Here is a 20,328-nt window from a genome sequence, read left to right on the forward strand (position 1 = left end):
TAAGAGACCAGATATCTCATTTTCAGCAGCAAACTGTCTGTCGTTATCATATCATTGCAAGTGTGTAATGTCAGTGTGAGAGCATACAACAAGCAAATATTTTTAAAACAAAGTTGAGATTTTTTAATATCTTATGAACATGTCAATTACATTAGATTGATTTCCAAATTATGAGAAAAGATATAAAGCCATGTAGAGAAAAAAGGTGAAGAGGACTTAGAGTGCTGCAGTGCACGTTGTGAAGATTATAATGAAGATTAAAATTGCCTAATGGAAAAAACTCCCAAGATTGTAAATTCTTTATCTCGTTTATAGTGTTTCAGACAGATTAGATCAGCATGAAACATGATACAAAAGTTGTTAATGTGTATAGCTTCCCCCCACCCTATATTGAGCTGGTTCCTCCATTGAATTGGTGCAGTGTTATATGTATAAATACTAGTTTACACAGTAATGAGTAGGATGAGGATAGAGGGTAGCTGAGTCCTGCATGAAGGAGAGCACAGCTGGGTGGCCACCATATTATTCTCTCCAGTAGCAGAAGTATTACCTACTGTAGGGGGAGTGCATGGCTAAGTACTTAATTAGCATGATGAGGATCACAGTTATTCCCTGTCTCTCTAGATAAACCCATTTTCTGCCCAAACCTGCCTCTTACTAACCTGATGCTTCCAAGAGAGAAAAGTGTATGGGCAGTGTGGATGGGGTTTGATACTTATTACCAGTCAGCATCAAGAATTCAGATCATCACTTGATTTTGCTTGCAGCCATTTACAGCCTCCACTTACGCTAGAGCTGAAGTACCTCAGTCTTGCACATTTTACAAGGATCAGTCAAAATGGTACCGATACTGTCAAAAAAGCTGATCCTGAATATGCTCAATTCAATTAACAGTGATAAACCTTTATTGTGTGTTTGAAATCATAGCAGTTGCATTGATGTACTGGCTCCTTGTGGTGTTATGATGTCTGTCAAAGTGTCTTGTACGTTTATTTAGGTACCGTTACACTGTCCGTAGATGAACGTTTTTGTCTTATAATGTAGCCATTGAAATAAGAATGGAAACCTCTATCTCATTGAGTTTAAATATTTATTAAATTAAATAGAGAAAGTTACTTTTAAGGTGCTCTGAAATAGTTAACTAGTTGTCCTTCAGGAGTATCATAATGATACTTTGTTGTTTGGCACAAAGGATTTCTATCCTTTAACAGGTCTACTTTTTGCTATATGTTTCACTGAATTTCATAGTACATTCAGGATTTGAGTAAATCAGCATGCAGTACGTTTGTCAGAAATAAATCTTCATTGTATGCAAGCATTTTAAAAAAATGGTTGGCTTACCCATTTCTAATCAGATTACTACAGGTTTTTCCAGCAAGTGTTTATGTAAGGAATCGTTGCCTTGTGAAGTTGTTGCTTGCGGTAGATTTCTATTCTGGGTATACTATTTGCAATGTTAAAGGCACATATATTTACAATAGCTAGGTATTTCAGTGTGCAAAAGATTTGACTGAAACCATAAAAGTACTCAGAAATCAGCTTTGAATTGAATTCACCCTATCTTTTGAGTTCCTTAGAATTTTGGACTTTTGTCTGCAAACTTCCTGAAGAGCTCTGCATAGGCTCAATAGCTTGTGTCTCTTATCTACAGAAGTTGGTCCAATGAAAGATACTACCTCACCCACCTTGTCTCTGTTCAATCTCTTTGTGAACTTCTGTATTATTGACTGTTCAGGGTGCACTTCAAGTTTGTTAATATAGGGCAGATGGGACTTGTCACAGAGTGGAAGTAGCATTGTATTTTTCCAAACATACTCTGTAGTAGTGGGATAATCTAATGGTCTGAGCAAAGGGCTGGGAGTGTTCTGATCCCAGCCCTACTCATTCCATCTGCAGTCAAACTATTTTAGATCCTTAGGAATCTTCTGCATATGTGCAAAATATGTATTACTCTTTATTACTGTTGTTGTACTTTTCATCTTCAAGATATTTTACCAACAAGTGTCACAACAGGCCTCTGAGGTTAGGTAAGGTATTATTTCCCCCATTATACAGATGGCTAAAGTGAAGTACAGAGAGGTGAAGTGACCTCCCTAGGGTCACGCAGTGAGTCAGTAGCAGAGCTGGAAATAGACCATAGAATTCTTACCTTCTGGTTTATAGTCTAACCACTAGAAAATGCTCTTTTCCCTTGTTTTAAAATAAGTTTGTATACAAGAGCTAGTTATTTATTTGGTGAAAGTCAGCAAGGCAGAAACCACTTTTAGTTGATTTCTCAGAAATGAAAACTGCATTTCAGTTGGGCTGTTTGATCCTGGGGAGCTATCAAGTGTAAACTCTGTAGTTGTTGCCATGTCAGTCCCAGGATATTAGAGAGACAAGATGGGTGAGGTAATATCTTTTATTGGACCAACTGCTGTTGGTGAGAGAGACAAGCTTTCGAGCCACACTGAGCTCTTCTTCAGGTTTGGGAAAGGTACTCCCAGCGTCACAGTTTATTGCAACAATTTGTAACCCACTAGCCCCCTCTTTTTGTCCTATGACTGCAGAGGTGTTAATGGGCCGCTCTGCCTTGAATAAACCTCCCTCCCTTCCCCCACGTGATGGATTGTTGGATAGGCAATCTTCTCCTCCAGCCCTCTATTTCCTCAGGGCATGCCTTTATGTGGCTGCCATGTCTCTGCCTTCTCTTCATTTTCTCTTAGGCCTGGTCTACACTGGGGAGGGGGCGGGGGGGATTGATCTAAGTTATGCAACTTCAGCTACGTGAATAACGTAGCTGAAGTCAACGTATTAGATCGACTTACCGTGGTGTCTTCATTTTTATATATTTATTTTTTCTACCCGGTAGTCAGAATGAATCAAGGATCACAAAGATTTTTCCCTATTTCTGCTACTTCCTTACTGTGCCCCCATACCCCTGAACTAGGGAGAAAGACCCCTGCAGAAGCCAGTGTTTTATGTCCAGAAGGAAACTGAACCCTCCCTTGGGCAAGGATAGGAAAAGAGGAAGAACAGCCCTTCCCAAAGCCTGCCATATAGAAGAGGAGAAGGCTGTCCTCTTAGAGCACGTCTTCACTGGCAAGGTTAAAGTGCTGCTGCTTTAACGTGGCTTGTGTAGTCACGGCCCAGCGCTCTAAAAAAAACACCTCCACAAGGGGCGTAGCTACTAGCATTGGGATCACGGCTCCCAGTGCTGGTGCACTGTTTACACTGTCACTTTACAGTGCTGAAACTTGCTGCTCTCAAGGGGGTGTTTTTTCACCCCCCCTGAGCAAGAAAGTTGCAGCACTGTAAAGTGCCAGTGTAGACAAGCCCTTAGTCAGCAGTGTCCAAACGAAAAGATCTAGCCACGGCAGGCTCCACCTCTGCTGTACTATGGGAAGGGACACAAGATCCTCATCAGTGTGGAGAGAGGACTCTGCAATGACATTGGGTGCTAGCTGGGGCTGGAAGGAGGAAAAGGAAAGAGGGTAACAGAGAGAGAGCGAATGGTAGAGAAAGAGTGCTGGCAGAGCTGGGAATGAGAAAAAGTGAAAGTGATTGGGTGCTAGCTGGGATGGTGAATGAAAGAGGGAGGTATTGTACACCATTTTCCCCAGTGACCAGAGTAAAGTACAACAGAAGGGCATAGACACATTTGGAGAGTCTTTGCTGGCCTGAACTGCCTGCTGTGTGTGCCTCAGTTACTCACTCAACTGTCTACAGTGCTGGCCTTCCCAGCAGTTACCTGACCTGCGGAATCATCTGGTAAGATAAACTGCTATTCAGAAGAATGAACAAAAATAATTATTCTGGTAACGTAACTGGAAAAAACCTAATTAAGCAAGATGATAAAAGATAAAAAATGGCTATTGGAGAGAAGGCAGATGGGGAAAACAGCAGAGAAGTAGGAGGGCTAGTGGGAAAAATGGGTCTCACATTTAGTTTTTTGCCTGGTCCCTCTGACTCCTCTAGTTTTACAGGCCACTGTCAGTATATATGAATTATTTGGACATTTTAAAATCTCTCTAGGCATGGAATAAACATACAGTACATCCATGGTTTAAATAAACACAAACACAATTTTCCCGCTCATTACTGACCAACAGAGAGGTGGTTTTGGTTTGATTTATTTAAATATAGGAAGTTTTGTTCATATGGAACAGTTGAGGCTTACACTGTTGTCTGGAGGCATAAATAATGAGGCTTTCACACCTTTCTGTGTAAACACTTCAACTTTGTATCTCTGTATAGTCCTGTTTCTTTCCCTCTCACCCATGCCTTCAGTATTCTAACATTAGACTTTCTTCCAGTCATACTGTCAGTTCCTCCGGACTCTGGTGGTTTCTTATCAGGATATATCATCATTGAAGATGGGATCAAAAATCTTAAAAGTATTTTACTGTGTGTAATGCAGGCACATTGACTGAAATCAGTGCATTAACCACTGAGTACCTGTAGGAAAACAGCACTGGTTATCTGACAAACTTAATAATTTTTGAAATGTCACATAAGTGTTTAACCCACAGCTCCATAACCATAACACTTTCCTTCAAATTAGAAAGTACAGGAATGTTGTGTTGTATGTTGTACAATGTTATGTTGACTGAAAGTACAGGAATGTAATGTTGTATTGATTTACTGAAGAGCTACATTTTAATACTAGAATATTTGCTATAAATTTGACTTAAAACTCGACTGAATCCTGAACCAGAAGGCATATGGCTTTGTTAAAAATACATTAATCCTTAGTTTATCTTTCTGAACAGGACTGTAAAAGGATTAAGGAATCTGGGCTGGGGCGTTGTATTTAAACCACCCTTTGCTGCTAGCACAGCACTGTTGTTCTTTCTTTGACGCAGACCCAGACAAAGGCTGAGTGTAGCAAGGAAGCAGACAGCACGCTGACGCCTCCAGTCAATGCCCCGGCCTGGCTCCAGGATTTGTAAACAGAAACATCCTAGGCTCCAGTAAGGCAGACAGTGGCTCTCCTTCTGATCTGCATGCAGGAAGTGCCTGCTTGTACAAGCCCAGCTATTGCACATAAGCACATATAACTCAGTGTTTAGGTTTGGCTGAACCTTCTTACTGTGAAAATTATTGGAGAGGGAAGGGAATATGGGTTTACTGAAGTCATAGACAGCATTCCAAAGTTTTGTAACAGCAAAAAGATATTTTGAAAAAGAAAAGTCATAACCTTAAAGTTACAGAGTGCTTTCCATTTAAAAGCCTGATTTTTAGATTGCTCACATTTGCAGATGACACAAAGTTGGGATGCGTTGCCAATAAGGAGGAGGACTAGAATATAATACAAGAAGATTTCTATGACCTTGAAAACTGGAGTAATAGAAATGGATGAAGTTTAATAGTGCAAAGTGAAAGGTCATGGATTTAAGGACTAACAAGAATTTTTGCTATAAGCTGAGAGCAAATCAATTGGCAACGACAGAGGTGGAAAAAAACCTGGGTGTAACTGGTTGATCACAGCATGATTATGATCCACCAATGCGATGTGGCCATGAAAAAGGCTAATACAATCCTAGGATGCATCAGGCAAGATATTTCCAGTAGAGATAGGAAAGCGTTATTACCACAATACAAGGCACTGGTGAGACCTCATCTGGAAAACTATATGCAGTTCTGGTCTCCCATGTTTAAGAAAGATGAATTCAAACTGGAACAGGTGCAGAGAAGGGCTACCTAGGATGATCAGTGGTATGGAAAACCTACCTTATGAGAGGAGACTCAAAGAGCTTGGCTTGTTTAGGCTAACCAAACAAATGCTGAGGGGAGATAAGATTGCTCTTTATAAATACATCAGAGAAAATAAACACGAGGGGGGAGAGGAGTTCTTTAAATTAAGGGCCAATGTTGGCACAGGAATAGGGTTACCATACATCCGGTTTTTCCCGGACATGTCCGGCTTTTCGGCAATCGAACCCCCGTCCGGGGGGAATTGCCAAAAAGCCGAACGTGTGCGGGAAAATGCCGGCCGGGCACTTCCCCTCCCGCGGCTGCTCTGCTCCTCCCCTGAATCTTCGGCTCTGTTTAAGAGCCGAGCTGCCGAGCGCTACTGGCTTCGGGCAGCCCCCATGCCTCCGGACCCCAGCTGCCGGCCGGGCACTTCCTCTCCCGGGCTCCAGCGGCGTAGGGTCCGGAGGCATGGGTGCTGCCCGAAGCCGGTAGCGCTCGGGCAGCTCAGCTCTTAAACAGAGCCGAAGAGTCAGGGGAGGAGCAGAGCCTCCGGCCGCGGCGGCTCTGCTCCTCCCCTGACTCTTCGGCTCTGTTTAAGAGCCGAGCGCTACGGGCTTTGGGCAGCCCCCATGCCTCCGGACCCTGCGCCGCTGGAGCCCGGGAGGGGAAGTGCTCGGCTGGGGGCGCAGGGTTTGGAGGCATAGGGGCTGCCCGAAGCCCAAGCGCTACCGGCTTCACGGTTTGCCGGGCAGCCTCCAGACCCTGCGCCCCCGGCTGGGCGCTTCCCCTCCCGGGCTCCAGCTGCGCTGGGGAAGCGCCGGCCGGGGGCGCAGGGTCTGGGGGCTGCCTGGCAAACCGTGAAGTCGGTAGCGCTCGGGCAGCCCTTTTCGCATGGCTGGGAGTGGGAGGGAGGAGGGGGCGGAGTTGGGGCGGGGAAGGGGCAGAGTTGGGGCTGGGGTGGGAGATGGGCGGGGCCAGGGGGCCCTCTTTTTTTTATTTGTTAAATATGGTAACCCTACACAGGAACAAATGGATATAAACAGGGCATCAAGTTTAGGCTTGAAATTAGATGAAAGTTTCTAACCATCAGAGTGAAGTTTTGGAGGGTTGAAGCCTCCCAAAGGGAGCAGTGGGGGCAAAAAAACTAACTGGTTTCGAGACTGAACTTGATAAGTTTTTTGGAGGATGGTATGATGAGATTTCCTACAAGGGCACATGGCGCATCTGCAACTGCTAGTAGCAAATACCTCTAATAGCTGGAGATGGGACACTAGATAGGGAGGGCTCTGAGTTGCTGCAATGAATTCTTACCCAGGTGTCTGGTTGGTAGGTCTCGCTGTCATGCTCAGGGTCAAATAATCGCCATATTTGAGGTCAGGAAGGAATTTTCCTCCAGGTCAGATTGGCAGAGACCTTGGGGTTTTTTTCACCTTCCTCTGCAGCATGGGGCACAGGGTCACTTGCTGGTTTAAACTGGAGTAAATGGTGTATCTTTGTTACTTGAAGTCTTTAAATCACGATTTGAGGACTTCAGTAACTCAGCCAGAGGTTATGGGTCTATTACAGGAGTGGGTGGGTGAGGGTCTGTGGCCTGCGATGTGCAGGAGGTCAGACTAGATGATCATGACGGTCCCTTCTGGCCTTAAAGTCTATGTAAATATTTTTTCTAGCAGCTCTTCTGCAGTTTCTCATATTTTCTGATCTGTGAGATATGTCCAAGAATGTTGCTCTTGTGAAATATTTAATTATTGAGTCTGTTGCAATTAAAATAGTTTTAACCTGCCTTTGTAAAGTAGTCTCACTTTCATAGTTCTGGTACATGCATTCTTTTGTGGCCCAACATTTTTACAGATGCTGAGTAAGTGACTTCCCTCAATTGAAAGCAGTTAGCTGCTCTTTGATTTAATGTCAGAAATGAAGACCAGTAGGTCCAACATCAATGTAAGGGGACATTTTATCTTTGTGAATTTTTTTCTCATTTATTAAAGAACATAATTAAGTTTTCAAATAATTTTCATTTTCATGATTGCAAACCAGATATTGTATATAGCTTATCTTCCATCAGCTAAATGCTAATCTTGAAACCAAGATAAAGTGTACTTCATTCAATTTGCTTTTGGAGGTGAGACTTTCTCTCACCTTACTTCCATCAGTAGCCAAGAATCTATCTCTTGACTTTTTTTAAATGCAGTTTATTGTGTAGCCTACTTCAGGTTTAATTTCACATTAGCAAGGAACTTCAGATCTATCAAGACTATAATTAGAAACAGTATTTTAGTATTTGGCAGTCTTTTCACACTGTACTATTAGAAGCTAACCCACAGATGTCTCTGGACTCAGAGTAATGAAAACAGAGAGAAAAGTTGAATTGGGCTTTTAAGGACTTTGCTGAAGAAAATGACAATTTTTACACACAAGACTTGAGTCTAGATCAAGCCCTCCCATACTAAACCCAGAGGCACTAGAGGAGGAGGTCTCGGTGAGGACTTCCTTGTGTAGATGTTCCCTACGTTATCTCCTGACAGGGCGGGGGGTTGAGGAGTGGGCACAGATTTTTTTCTACACGTGTGCAAAAATGCCAAGGGCCCAAACCTCAACTATAGATTCTGGTGGATGGAGAGATATGCATGGAGGCCCACTGGAGCCACACAACCAAAATCTTGCCGTGCTTCTTCAAGGACCTCTCTGGGGATTCTGCTAAAAAGATATTACAGTCCCAGCTGTATTATCTCTCTGTGCATTTGTGTGTGCTAGAGGGGTATGTGCATTGCCATCTCTCGTGATTTCATTGCAAGTCTCATGATATTTGGTGATTTTTTTTCTTAAAGCCCGAGTTCCTAGAGTCAAGTGGTTACGTGGAAATCTCAGCTTTTGTTTGTTTGTTTGTTTTTAAAAACCCTACCCCAAATGGTTGTCAAGAAAAGCATGAACATGTGACCTAAGTGTACTCTAAATGCTCAGAAATCAGAAGGCAAATAAAAAATATCCCTAAATTTATTATTTAAAAATCTAATGAGTTTTTAAGGCCTGAATCATGATTTTTGCACACTTAGTGTTGGCAATACTGCTGATATGAAACACACATTTTGACATCGTGGTGTCTCTTGCCTGCCCTCTCCTCCCAGTCTGCTCACTCCATCCACTCCTCCCTCTACGAGGTCCAGAGGAGTCCTCCCACTGAGCTATGAGAGGAGATTGACCTCCATTCCACCTGGCAATGGGGACATCTCCACACACACAGACCCCCTCCATGAACAGATATCAGGGGTCCTTGGAATTAAAAAACAAACAAACCCTAAATCAGGTACTTTTCAACTATTTATAGATAGAGTAGAAAGTGTTCCTTATAACTTTTAAAGAACTGAAAAGTTTGTTTCTGTTTTTTAATTAAAATATCTAAGAATTCAGTAGATTACAATACACAGGTATAAAACTACACTTTTAAAAAAAAAGTTGGAATTTATTTATGTTATAAGTTAAAGGTATGGATAATGTACAGATAAGATTTTGTTTTCCATTGCATACAGTAATTAATTACATCACTATTATCAGACGCTCAGCTGTACAGGGATGAGGTTGAAGCAGTATTAATAACCTGCAGACTTCCCTCTATAGAACATACCATGTATTGATGGGAGGAGGGGCCAACAGTGTCAATCTACAGATTTCTGTAGATCCATTCATTTCAGGGTAAAATGTGGTAAACCTTGCTCGTTCACTCCTTGTGCACAGAACAATGAGCAGGAAACTAAGTTGAAACTGATGGAGTTTTTTACCTCCAAATGAGGAAAATGAGTAAGGGAGAAAATGTCCCTTTGACAAGAAATAGCACATTACAGGTCTCTTTCATCCACCAGTGATTGGCAAATTCTATAATTGCAAATATCTCAGCACTTTAAACCATCATTGCTTTTGAAAGTGTGCTGTGCTTGAAAGAGTTTTCAGTTACTTTCAACCTAAAGATTAAGGAAATGACCTCTTTATGTCTTACAGGAGAGCAGTTTTTGATACTTTTTATGAAAGATACTTTATACAAAGGAAATTGCATCATAGTGGCATAAGTATTGGAAAATTTAAGCATTCAAGACAACTCCTCTGCCTTCCCATAGTGCTTTTTGAGGAGGAGTCCTCTGGGAGTCAGGGCAGATGGCAGCTCTGTTTTGTTTTGGAAAGTTTGAGTGGGAACAGTTTAATTTGTCAAACAAATTTTCAGAATTTTCTTTTTGTGGGAAATTTTGAAATCTCTAACTTTTTGTTCTGAATTACAACAAAACTTTTTTCACAATGTCATAATTTCCCGCAGAATGAAATTCTGAGATTCAACCAGCTGTATTACAATGTAACATAAGAATGGCCCTACTGGGTCAGACCAAAGGTCCATCTAGCCCAGTATCCTAGGCCCAGATAGGCCATTGATGGACCTATCATCCATGAATTTATCTACCGTATATACTCGTTCATAAGCCGAATTTTTTAGTAAAAAAGGGAAGCACCAGAGAAGGGGGTCGGCTTATGAACTGGTATAGAGAGGGAGAGGTGGGACACAGCCCCTCCCTCCAACAGAGGCAGCACAGCCAGCAGAGCCAGAAGGGAAGAGGCGGGGCCAGAGTATCTCCGCTTCTGGCCATGCTGCTCTCCCCCCAGCCTCCGAAGCAGCTGCAGCTTTGGGGCTGGCAGGCTGGAGCCGTGCCACTCGGCCCCGCCCCGCAGAGCAGGCTGTGGCCACGCCGCCCGGCCCGCCGGAGCACACTGCAGTCATGCCGCCTGGCCCAGCCTGCTGGAACATGCTGCAGCCGCGCCGCCCAGTCTGGCCCGCTGGAGCAGGCTGCGTAGGGTTACCATATTTCAGCAAGCAAAAAAGAGGAGGGGAGGAGCCCCGCCCTAGCCCTGCCCTTGTCCTGCCCTAGCCCCACCACTGCCCCCCTCACTTCCCGCCCCCCTCAGAACTCCCAACCTTCCCCCCCCCCCCGCTCCTTGTCCCCTGACTGCCCCCTCCTGGGACCCCTGCTCCTAACTGCCCTCCAGAACCCCACCCCCTACCTAAGCCTCCCTGTTCCTTGTCCCCTAACTGCCCCCTCCTAAGACCCCCACCACCCTACCCCCCCCCAGGACCCTACCCCCTACCTGTACCCTGACTGCCCAAAACCTTATCTACACACCCCCCAGAAAGCCCCCCCCGAACTCCTGACCCCCCCCCCCGTCTCTTGACTGCCCCATCCAAAACCTCCCTGCCCCTTCTCCGACCCCCTGGCCCCCTTGTTGTTGGCCTTTGCCTAATGTCTCTGTGAACTTGCTCAGGAAGGACCTGAGCCGTTCGTCCCGGCAGGCTGGCTGGCAGGGGAGGAGGAGCGGGGGAGGAGCTCCAGACTGCCGGAGGCGATCTGCGAATGCAGGGAGGGAGGGAGTGAGCTCTGCTGCAGGGGAGAGGAGGGGGAAGTGGAGGAGGGTCTCTCTCTGGCTGTCGGAGCCCTATGTAAGTGGCACCATCCGGCCGGCTGCCCTGTTAGCCGCGCGCGCTCTGCATGGGGGGCGGGGAGTCCGGACATTTACAAATTCCCCCGGACGCTATTTTTAGCTCAAAAAGCCGGACATGTCCGGGGGAATCCGGACGAATGGTAACCCTAAGGCTGCGGCTGCACTGCCCAGCCTGCAAGAGCAGCTCCAGCCAGGCCAGAGACATCCTCCCCAGATAAGGTGGGAAGGGATGGGATGGGGAGAGTGTGGGGGTTCTGGGCTAGGGATGGGGTCATGTGGGGGGTGGTCACAGGGGTTACTCCCCTGACCCCAGCTTCTCCCCCCCACCAGTTGCTGTCCCGGCCCATAAGGGTAAGCAGCTGGCGCACCGGGACACTGTTTACTTAGGTTTACCTCCATGCCCGCGGACGCAAGGTAAACAAACCATCTCAGCCCACCAGCGGCTTATCCTGATGGCCCGGGAGCCAAAGTTTGCTGAACCCTGAATTATAGGGTCGGCTTATGAACGGGTCATAAAATTTTTCCATTTTTACTTATCCATCTTGTGGGGGGGTCGGTTTATAAACGAACTGGCTTATGATGGAGTATATACGGTAGTTGTTTTTTGAACCCTGTTATGGTCTTAGCCTTCACAACATCCTCTGACGAAGAGTTCTGTTTGCTTTTTTGATTGCTGCTGCACATTGAGTGGATGTTTTTAGAGAACTATCCACAATGACTCCAAGATCTTTCTTGCGTGGTAACAACTAATTTAGACCCCATCATTTTATATGTATAGTTGGGATTATGTTTTCCAATGTGCATTACTGTGCATTTATCAACATTAAATTTCATCTGCCATTTTGTTGCCCAGTCTCCCAGTTTTGAGAGATCCTTTTGTAGCTCTTCACAGTCTGCCTGGGTCTTAACTGTCTTTAGTAATTTTATATCATCTACAAATTTTGCCAACTCACTGTTTACCCCTTTTTCCACATCATTTATGAATATGTTGAATAGGACAGAACAGACCCCAGGGGGACACCACTATTTACCTCTCTCCATTCTGAAAACTGATTTAATTTCACATTTGAGTTCCTTCAGAACCAGTGAATACCATCTGGTCGTGGTGACTTATTGCTGTTTAATTTATCAATTTATTCCAAAACCTCCTCTAATGATACCTTAATCTGGGACAGTTCCTCAGATCTGTCACCTAAAAAGAGTGGCTCAGCTTTGGGAATCTCCCCCACATCCTCAGCCGTGAAGACTGATGCAAAGAATCATTTAGTTTCTCCGAAATGGCCTTATCATCCTTGAGTGCTCCTCTAGCATCTCGATCGTCCAATGGCTCCACTGGTTGTTTAGCAGGTTTCCTGTTTCTGATGTACTTAAAAAATAATTTGCTATTACTTTTTGAGTCTTTGGCTAACTGTTCCTCAAATTCTTTTTTGGCCTTCCTAATTGTATTTTTACACTTCATTTGCCAGCATTTATGCTCCTTTCTATTTTCCTCACTAGGATTTAACTTCCACTTTTTAAACGATGCCTTTTTGCCTCTCACTACTTCTTTTACTTCGTTGTTTAGCCACGGTGGCTCTTTTTTGGTTCTCTTACTATGTTTTTTAATTTGAGGTATACATTTAAGTTAAGCCTCTATTATGGTGTCTTTAAAAAGTTTCCACGCAGCTTGCAGAGATTTCACTTTTGGCACTGTACCCTTTAATTTCTGTTTAACCAACTTCCTCATTTTTGTATAGTTCCCATTTCTGAAATTAAATGCTACAGTGTTGGGCCACTGTGGTGTTTTTTCTGCCAATGGGAGCTGCGGAGTCGACGCTAGGGGTGGGGGCAGCGCACGGAGACCCCCTCCCCAGGAGCCACAGGAACGTGCAGGCTGCTCCCGGGAGCAGTGCAGAGGCGGAGGCCACCTGCAGCTGGAGCTCTGAGCTGCCCCTCCCCCGCAGCTCCTGGCCAACACAGGCGGTGGGGCTCCCTGCAGCTCCCAGCCACCGCAGGTGGTGGGGCCACAGCTCCTGGCTGCATCGGGGCCCCCCGCAGCTCCCAGCAGCCGTGGAGCTCCAAGCCCCCACAGGTGGTGGGGTACCCAGAGCTTGGAGCAGCCCCCGCAGCTGCCCATCCTCTGCAAGCGGTGTGGGACCCCACAGCTGGGCTCCCCATTTTGTTAGGGATATTTTTAGTAAAAGTCAGGGACAGGTTACGAGCTTCCATGAATTTTTCTTTATTGTCCGTGACCTGTCCCTGACTTTTACTAAAAATATCTGACAAAATCTTAGTCTTATTCATCATTTATATGCTACACATAAGGCTAATATTATTCTGGGGTGCATTAACAGGAGTGTCATATACAAGACACAGGAGGTAATTGTTCCACTCTACTCAGCACTGGTGAGGACTCAGCTGGAGTACTGTATCCAGTTTGGGCTCCACACTTTAAGAAAGATGTGGACAAATTGAGGAGAGTCCAGAGGAGAGCAACAAAAATGATGAAAGGTTTAGAAAACCTGACCGCTTAGGTAAGGTTAAAAAAACTGGGCAAGTTTAGTCTTGAGAAAAGAAGACTGGGAGTGGCACCTGATAAGTCTTCAGTTGGTTAAGGGCAGTTTATAAAGAGCACAGTGATCAATTGATCTCCATGTCCGCTGAAGATAGAATTAGAAGCAATGGGCTTAATTTGTAGTAAGGAAGATTTAGGTTAAATATTGGGGGGGGGGGGGACTTTCTAACTGTAAGGATAGTTAAGTACTGGAATAGATTACCAAGGGAGATTGTGGGATCCCCATCACTAGAGGATTTTAAGAACAGTTAGACAAACACCTGTCCAGAATGGTCTAATTATACTTGGCCCTGCCTTGGTGCAGGGGAATGGACTAGTTGATCTCTTGAGGTCCCTTCAAGCCCTACATTTCTATGATTCTATGCTTGCTGAATTTATTCTTTTTTTATGTTTATATTTTAGTGTGGTTTCCTGAGGGGTCAAGTGGATCAAAATAGTTTCAAATATTTTAGAGTATAAATAATAAATGTTTTAACTGCCATTTTTAGTGAGGAGACTGATACTGGGAATTAGATCATACAGACCATTTTGTGATAAACCAATCAGTGTGAGATTAAAATTTAGAATGACAGCTGAAATACTTGAGCTCTTGGAAACGGTTGATAATATTATGTATCTGTTCAGAGAGCTGGAAGCCACGCACTGTGTTATAAAAGCCCTGCAAGGCCACTGTGAAAGGAAATAATTTTAGAAGCAGCTAGAATTAATTATACTTGCAAGGTCCTTTTTGCCTACTTGGAAAAGCTACATCTTTGCAGCACTGTGTTCAGTTCTCCGCAGCTGAAGGCCACATTGCGCACGTATTCTGTAGTTCTGTTTTGTATTAAGTTCATGCTTTGAACTTCAGGATCTTCTCTATATTTGTGTGATCTCATCTCCAGTGTCATTCAGATTCCTTACTTAAAATCATCAAAACAAAAAACCCTGCAATAACAGTTTCAAAATGAATATTTTAAACCTGTCACAACAGAGAAACTTTATTGAGAGCTTTAAGACCCTGATCCTTCAAAGCAATCTGCCTGGGCAGTACCTTAGGACCACGTGAAGTCCCATGTACTTTGATAGGAGTCCACATAGGTTGTAAAGGTCTGCCTACATGCAATATTTTGAAGAATCAGGCCTCAGGCTGCACTGTTAAGAATTCAGAAGTGAATACAGCAAAATTAAGGTCCAAGACTGTCATTTTGTTCTGTGGCTAGCACAATGAAGTCCTGGTCCATGACTAGGGCTCCTTGGTGCTATAGGAATACAAATAATAATAAGGCCCCATGTACTCTGACGCAAGGTGGACCTGTATTCTGCAGCAAAGCCATTTTCGTTTCTGCAACACTCTGGTGCATGAGACTAGAAATTCTGTGGAAGCTTTGTGCAAATTTTAAGATGGAATTTTTTGTTTATTTAAATGTTAAAACGAATATTATCACTACCGTATCCTTTGTGTTACTTACTATGTCTTGATTATGAAAAACTTACATGTATGTTTAACTTTATATGTTTTGAGTAATCCTGGTTAAATTAGCGGGGTTACCCACTGCACAGAGTTAAAAGTGTGACTCTGTATGGCAGGGGTCGGCAACTTTCAGCATGTGGCCCATCAGGGTAATCCGCTGATGGGCCGCGAGACATTTTGTTTACGTTCACCGTCTGGAGGCACGGCCCCCCACAGCTCCCAGGCCACGGTTCGCCGTTCCTGGCCAGTGGGAGATGCGGGAAGCAGTGGGCTGCAGTGCTAGCTGCCGCTTCCTGCAGCTCCCATCCACCGGGAACGGGGTGAACCGTGGCCGCTGGGACCTGCGGGGGGCCGTGCCTCCGGACAGTCAACGTAAACAAAATGTCTCGCGGCCCGCCAGCGGATTACCCTGATGGGCCGCATGCCGACGGTTGCTGACCCCTGCTGTATAGGATCATGGCCGTAGTAAATTTAGTGTTTCATGTTTGATGTTAGCAGCTCATTGAGCAGAACACCTCTTCTTGAACAATTGTTAGGTTGTCTGAAGAATTAGGAAGACAACATTGTCCTGTTTGTACATTTCTTCTAATTAGTTCACATTTTACTGTTTTCCTTGCATATTTAAAGGTTGGAAACTTCATTAGTGTTTTAAATGAGAGCTTACATTTGGAGTACAATTATATGGCAAGAGTTAATTTCACTAAATATTACAGACAAAAGACATGGACTACAGAGGCCCCTGATTAAGGTTGCACATACAACCTTACGTGAACTCCTGCCCCCTTGTGTTTATTCATTACAATACAGTCTTTATTTAAATAATCACAAACTATTTCTCAAGTAATGCATTATCATAAAGTGTTTATCTACAACATACATACATATACGTAGTATCTTCTAGCACTGTCTCATGTTCTTTGTATGCCAGAAAAACATAATCAGTTAATCATTTACTGTATAAAGTACAAAGCAGACCATATATGCACAAGAGCACTTGAGCTTTAATGGGCAACATAGAGGACTAGTGGAAAGTTGTTTAATGTATATAAAAATATGCATTACAATACAGTCTTTAATTATTTGATCACATATTACTTCTGAAATAGAATGATATGATATATATAATACAGATTTGCACAACTATTCTACATTGTCTACTTGTTTATATATATTACATACAAAGAGCTACATTAAGCGAATATTATGATTGCAAAGTCAAGCACTCAAAGGTAACGAAACACCATTTTTAAGGTTGCCTATTTAGCCTTAACTGGGCCCTTTCTGTGTATGCATTGATAGTCTTTAATTACATGATCACATACTATTTTTTCTATAGGACCCTTGCCTCGTTCAATGTACAGCATGGATGGTGCTCACTAAATGAACAGCCATTTAGTGTTCCATTTTATCCTCGTCATTCAAAGTTCTACCCCAGGCCTTATTTACTGCATATTATTCACATCCTGTTCTAAATACAGAATTACTCACTTCCTCATAGTTTTTTTTTGTAATGTTTCGTGTGTGTGTGTGTGTGTGTGTGTGTGTGTGTGTGTGTGTGTGTGTGTGAGAGAGAGAGAGAGTTTATGTGACTGTGTTGGGGGACTGTGACTTGTGAGAGGCAGAATCTCTGTGGGTGTGAGAACTGATCTGTGTGAGAGAGAGACTGTGTGTGTGTGTGTGTGTGTGTGTGTGTGTGTGTGTGTGTGTGTGTGTGTGTGTTAGCTAGATATAATTAGGGAAGTGCACTTTAAGTTCCTCCCTTCCTCCCTCCCCTGCTCGGCCCGGCTCTTCCCTACCCACCACCCACCTGACTCACGTGGAAGTTTCACTCCTCCTGTCCTTGCCCTGGCCCGTCCTCCGCCAGAGACCTAGCGGCACAGGCAGGAAGGGTCCAGGGAGGGACTCTGCTCTGGGCGTTGGTGGGCCGGGTCGCTCTGGGCTTCCTGAGGCTAGGGCCCTCAGCCAGCTGGCTGAGGAGCGAGTGAGGGAGGGGGTGGGGTTGAGGTTGGGGAGAAGCCCACTGGCCCAGCGCAGGGGAGGAGCCGGAGAAGAGAGGATTCCAGCCGCAACCAGTGAGGGAAATGGTGCCCCAAATTTTGGGTGCTCTACACAGCCGAGTATGCTGTGTATACCTAAGGACGGCCCTGACTGAAGGTTTTATAGGGCTTTGCAAACAGTGGTGTATACACACTCTAAATATCATTTCCAAGGCCAACAGCCATTAAGGTCCCTGTGACATCTTGTTTGCTGGATTTTCCAGTGCCTAGGGCTGCCCCATTCAGAGTTTATCATAAACTTCCAGTATTTCCTTTCTTTGTGCCAGTCAAGATCCTAGCTGGGTCATGGGTCTGGTGTGGAAGGGAGTCCCTGGGGGTGAGGTGGTAGGAGAGCGAGCCCTCCCCATACCCAGCACTGGTGGCTCCTGTTCCATGGGGATGGGCCTGGGTCTGGATGTTGTGATCTCATGTGCGAGGTCACAGCAACACAGAGAGTCAGCTGGGCCAGGTTTTAGTGAGTGGCAGGCCAAATGTGAGTAGCACTGTAACCCCACGTGCCACGTTGCAGTGCCACTGACTCAAGTCTGACCCAGCAGCACTGTTGATACACAGGATATGGTAGCCCAAGGCCTGGTCTATTAGTGGAAGAATAGCAAAATTCCACCTCAGGATAGAGAAAATCATGAGGCTTGACATCTGAGTGGGTGCACTTAGAGAGACCAGGAATCAATTCAGGGCTTTGGGAGATACCATCAACCTTTGAGTCTAACTTGTTTTAATTTCAGCTGCTGATTGCTTTCCTAGATTTCATGCTGCAATGTATTTCTGAAGGATTATTATTCATTAAAGAAAACTAAGGATTTTAATTATATTAAGATGTCTTGATTTCAGATATAGTCCTTGTACAGTTTATGGGTTTCAAAACCTAGAGAAATGAGGGATGAGAGGAAAACAAGTGAGTTAAAAGTAGAAATCATATGAGGATAGAGGAACCTTCTGGTGAATGTATATGCCAAGTTCATTAAATCAACATAACCGAATGACCCTTTTAGAAGAAGTCCTGAACATTACACTACTATAGCATTTTCTAGTAATATAATGGACTTGTTACAGCTTTTGTCATTCATAACATTGGCCCAGCCCTCCAATTTGTATTTTTAACAGTCAACCTTGTGTGGTTGTTCTGTACATTGCCATATGGAAGACAGTGATTCAGTTTCCAGTTTTGGTGTCTCACTCGCCATACAGGCAAGAAAGGCCCTGGTGATGCTGCAGAGGTAATGTTCTCAGCCATGTTTAGCTAGTCAACTGTTCTCTCCTCCTTAAATTTTAAAGATAAAAATAAATTAGGGACATATAGTGTAATCCATACAGCATGATTTGTTTCTCATTTCTGTTACTTTGTCTGTTGTATGGTTCTGAATCTTTCTAATGTACATTAAAAAAAATGACATATACTCTTTCTCCTTTCTTTCAGATTCATCTAATTCTTTTCACCGAGATGAGACTATTGTTATTGCCTTGGCCTCAGTCTCTGTATTAGCTGTTTTGATTGCTGCTATATTCTTTGGATATAGGATGCTTGCAGGTAGAATTTGATGAGCTTTTCTTTTTTCATATTATTCTTTTAACTGTTCTTCACAATTATAATTCCCTTACCTCCCTCTATTCCCACCCCTTTAAATATATTTCTTAATGGCCCATAGAAATTTATAAGGACTCCTACATATTTTCAATCTGGGTTCTATTTTTCTTCCATGAATCCTCTGCTTAACAAATAGCTGGAGTGAAGCCATCAGTCTTCTCTAAGGCCAGCACCAGTGGGATTCTGTGTCACGCACAAAAGAATAGTTGTGTAGCAAGTAGCCATCACCTTCCCTACCACCTACGCTTCCCATCTTAGTTTTACTAGCTCGGGGGAGAAGGGTTTGCAGTGTTACTCCTGGCTTGGCATGTCCTTCACCGTAACAGCCACTGTTGCCGTCAAGTCCCAGAATAGTTCTGTAACCATTCTCAAATGTATTTTTGCATAAAATCTTAACTATCAGAACTTGGTTCCTGTATCTGCAGGGGACCGTAAGCAAGGTCTACACAGTATGAACATGATGGAGGCAGCAGCATCAGAGCCTTCACTAGACCTGGATAATCTAAAATTGCTAGAGGTAAGTGTGCAACTCAGAATTTCTGCCTCATTATTTACTCTTCATTGTTTGCTCCACCTGTGATCAAATTACCTGCCAGATATTGTTGTAATATTTAAGAAACAGATATATGTAATAAATGTGCTATATTTTCCCACTTTTGTATTGTCCTGGTTACATCTTTTGTGAACTGTGGTAAAAAACATAAACAAAATCACTAAACAAATAGAGGTTACCTCAGAAATACCAGAAGCCAAAGACATTATTTTACCTTCTCTCTTTACTCACCAGTATCACTGATATTAGTCAGAATGTGCTCTTCTTTTAGAAGAGCATTAACTACTGAAGAGCAGTAAGGGGTACTTGCCCATATTGTATTTCAATGTCACATCAAAAATGCTTTTTCTATTTGACATTGATAACCATGTTAAAAAATATTTAGAAATACAATATCTTATAGTAATAGTCTGAAACATTGTAGTAACATTACTGTAAGTATAGAATTTACTGTGGATTGCAGTAGTATATTTCAATAATAGTGGGGTGCTGCATGTTTTCTCAATTTCCTTCATGTCAAATAGTCTGCACAGTGAGGTGTTCCCCATGTCAATGGCAACTGGAGGCAGTCCAGAACTTTTCTCTGGGCCTGGGCGTAGGAATCGGAATAACTCTCCAAAATTCTCTGCCTCTGGGTGGCACAAACAGCTGGCTCCCAGGTCTCCCTTTGTATCAGAACTTTCAGAGGATGTATAAAAGATTAACAAAGTGTCTCTGTGTCTTCATTGACTTAGAGGTTTTTCCACCTCAAAACTGTCCAACTTAAAAAAATTGGGCACTGAGGAGGGTTTGAAGGACAGCATCGCTGCTCCTCTTCCCCTTATCCCAGAAATGGCAGAGAGTGACAGCAGGCCGCAGGAACTCAGCGTCCATGTCCCTGCTGAGACATTGAGGTGGCTGCAGGGAAGTCTGGCTTCTGATGGCATGTAGGCAAGGTCATCTCTAAGAAAGCTGAGCAGGCCACAGTGAAACCAGCTC

At 43.9% G+C, this 20,328-nt stretch overlaps 1 protein-coding gene across 3 annotated transcripts in view; it reads left to right on the forward strand.

Moving 5' to 3' along the window:
• Positions 1-20,328, forward strand: part of BMPR2 (bone morphogenetic protein receptor type 2) — a 170,790-nt gene that overhangs the window by 122,295 nt on the left and 28,167 nt on the right. For all 3 annotated transcript variants that reach the window (XM_005306225.5, XM_065560952.1, XM_042851746.2), the window contains exons 4-5: positions 18,630-18,740; positions 19,223-19,314. In XM_005306225.5, the coding sequence (XP_005306282.2) occupies positions 18,630-18,740; positions 19,223-19,314 (203 nt within the window). The remainder of the gene's footprint in view (positions 1-18,629; positions 18,741-19,222; positions 19,315-20,328) is intronic.

Source organism: Chrysemys picta, chromosome 11, assembly GCF_011386835.1.
Source record: "Chrysemys picta bellii isolate R12L10 chromosome 11, ASM1138683v2, whole genome shotgun sequence".
Lineage (NCBI taxonomy): Eukaryota > Metazoa > Chordata > Testudines > Emydidae > Chrysemys > Chrysemys picta.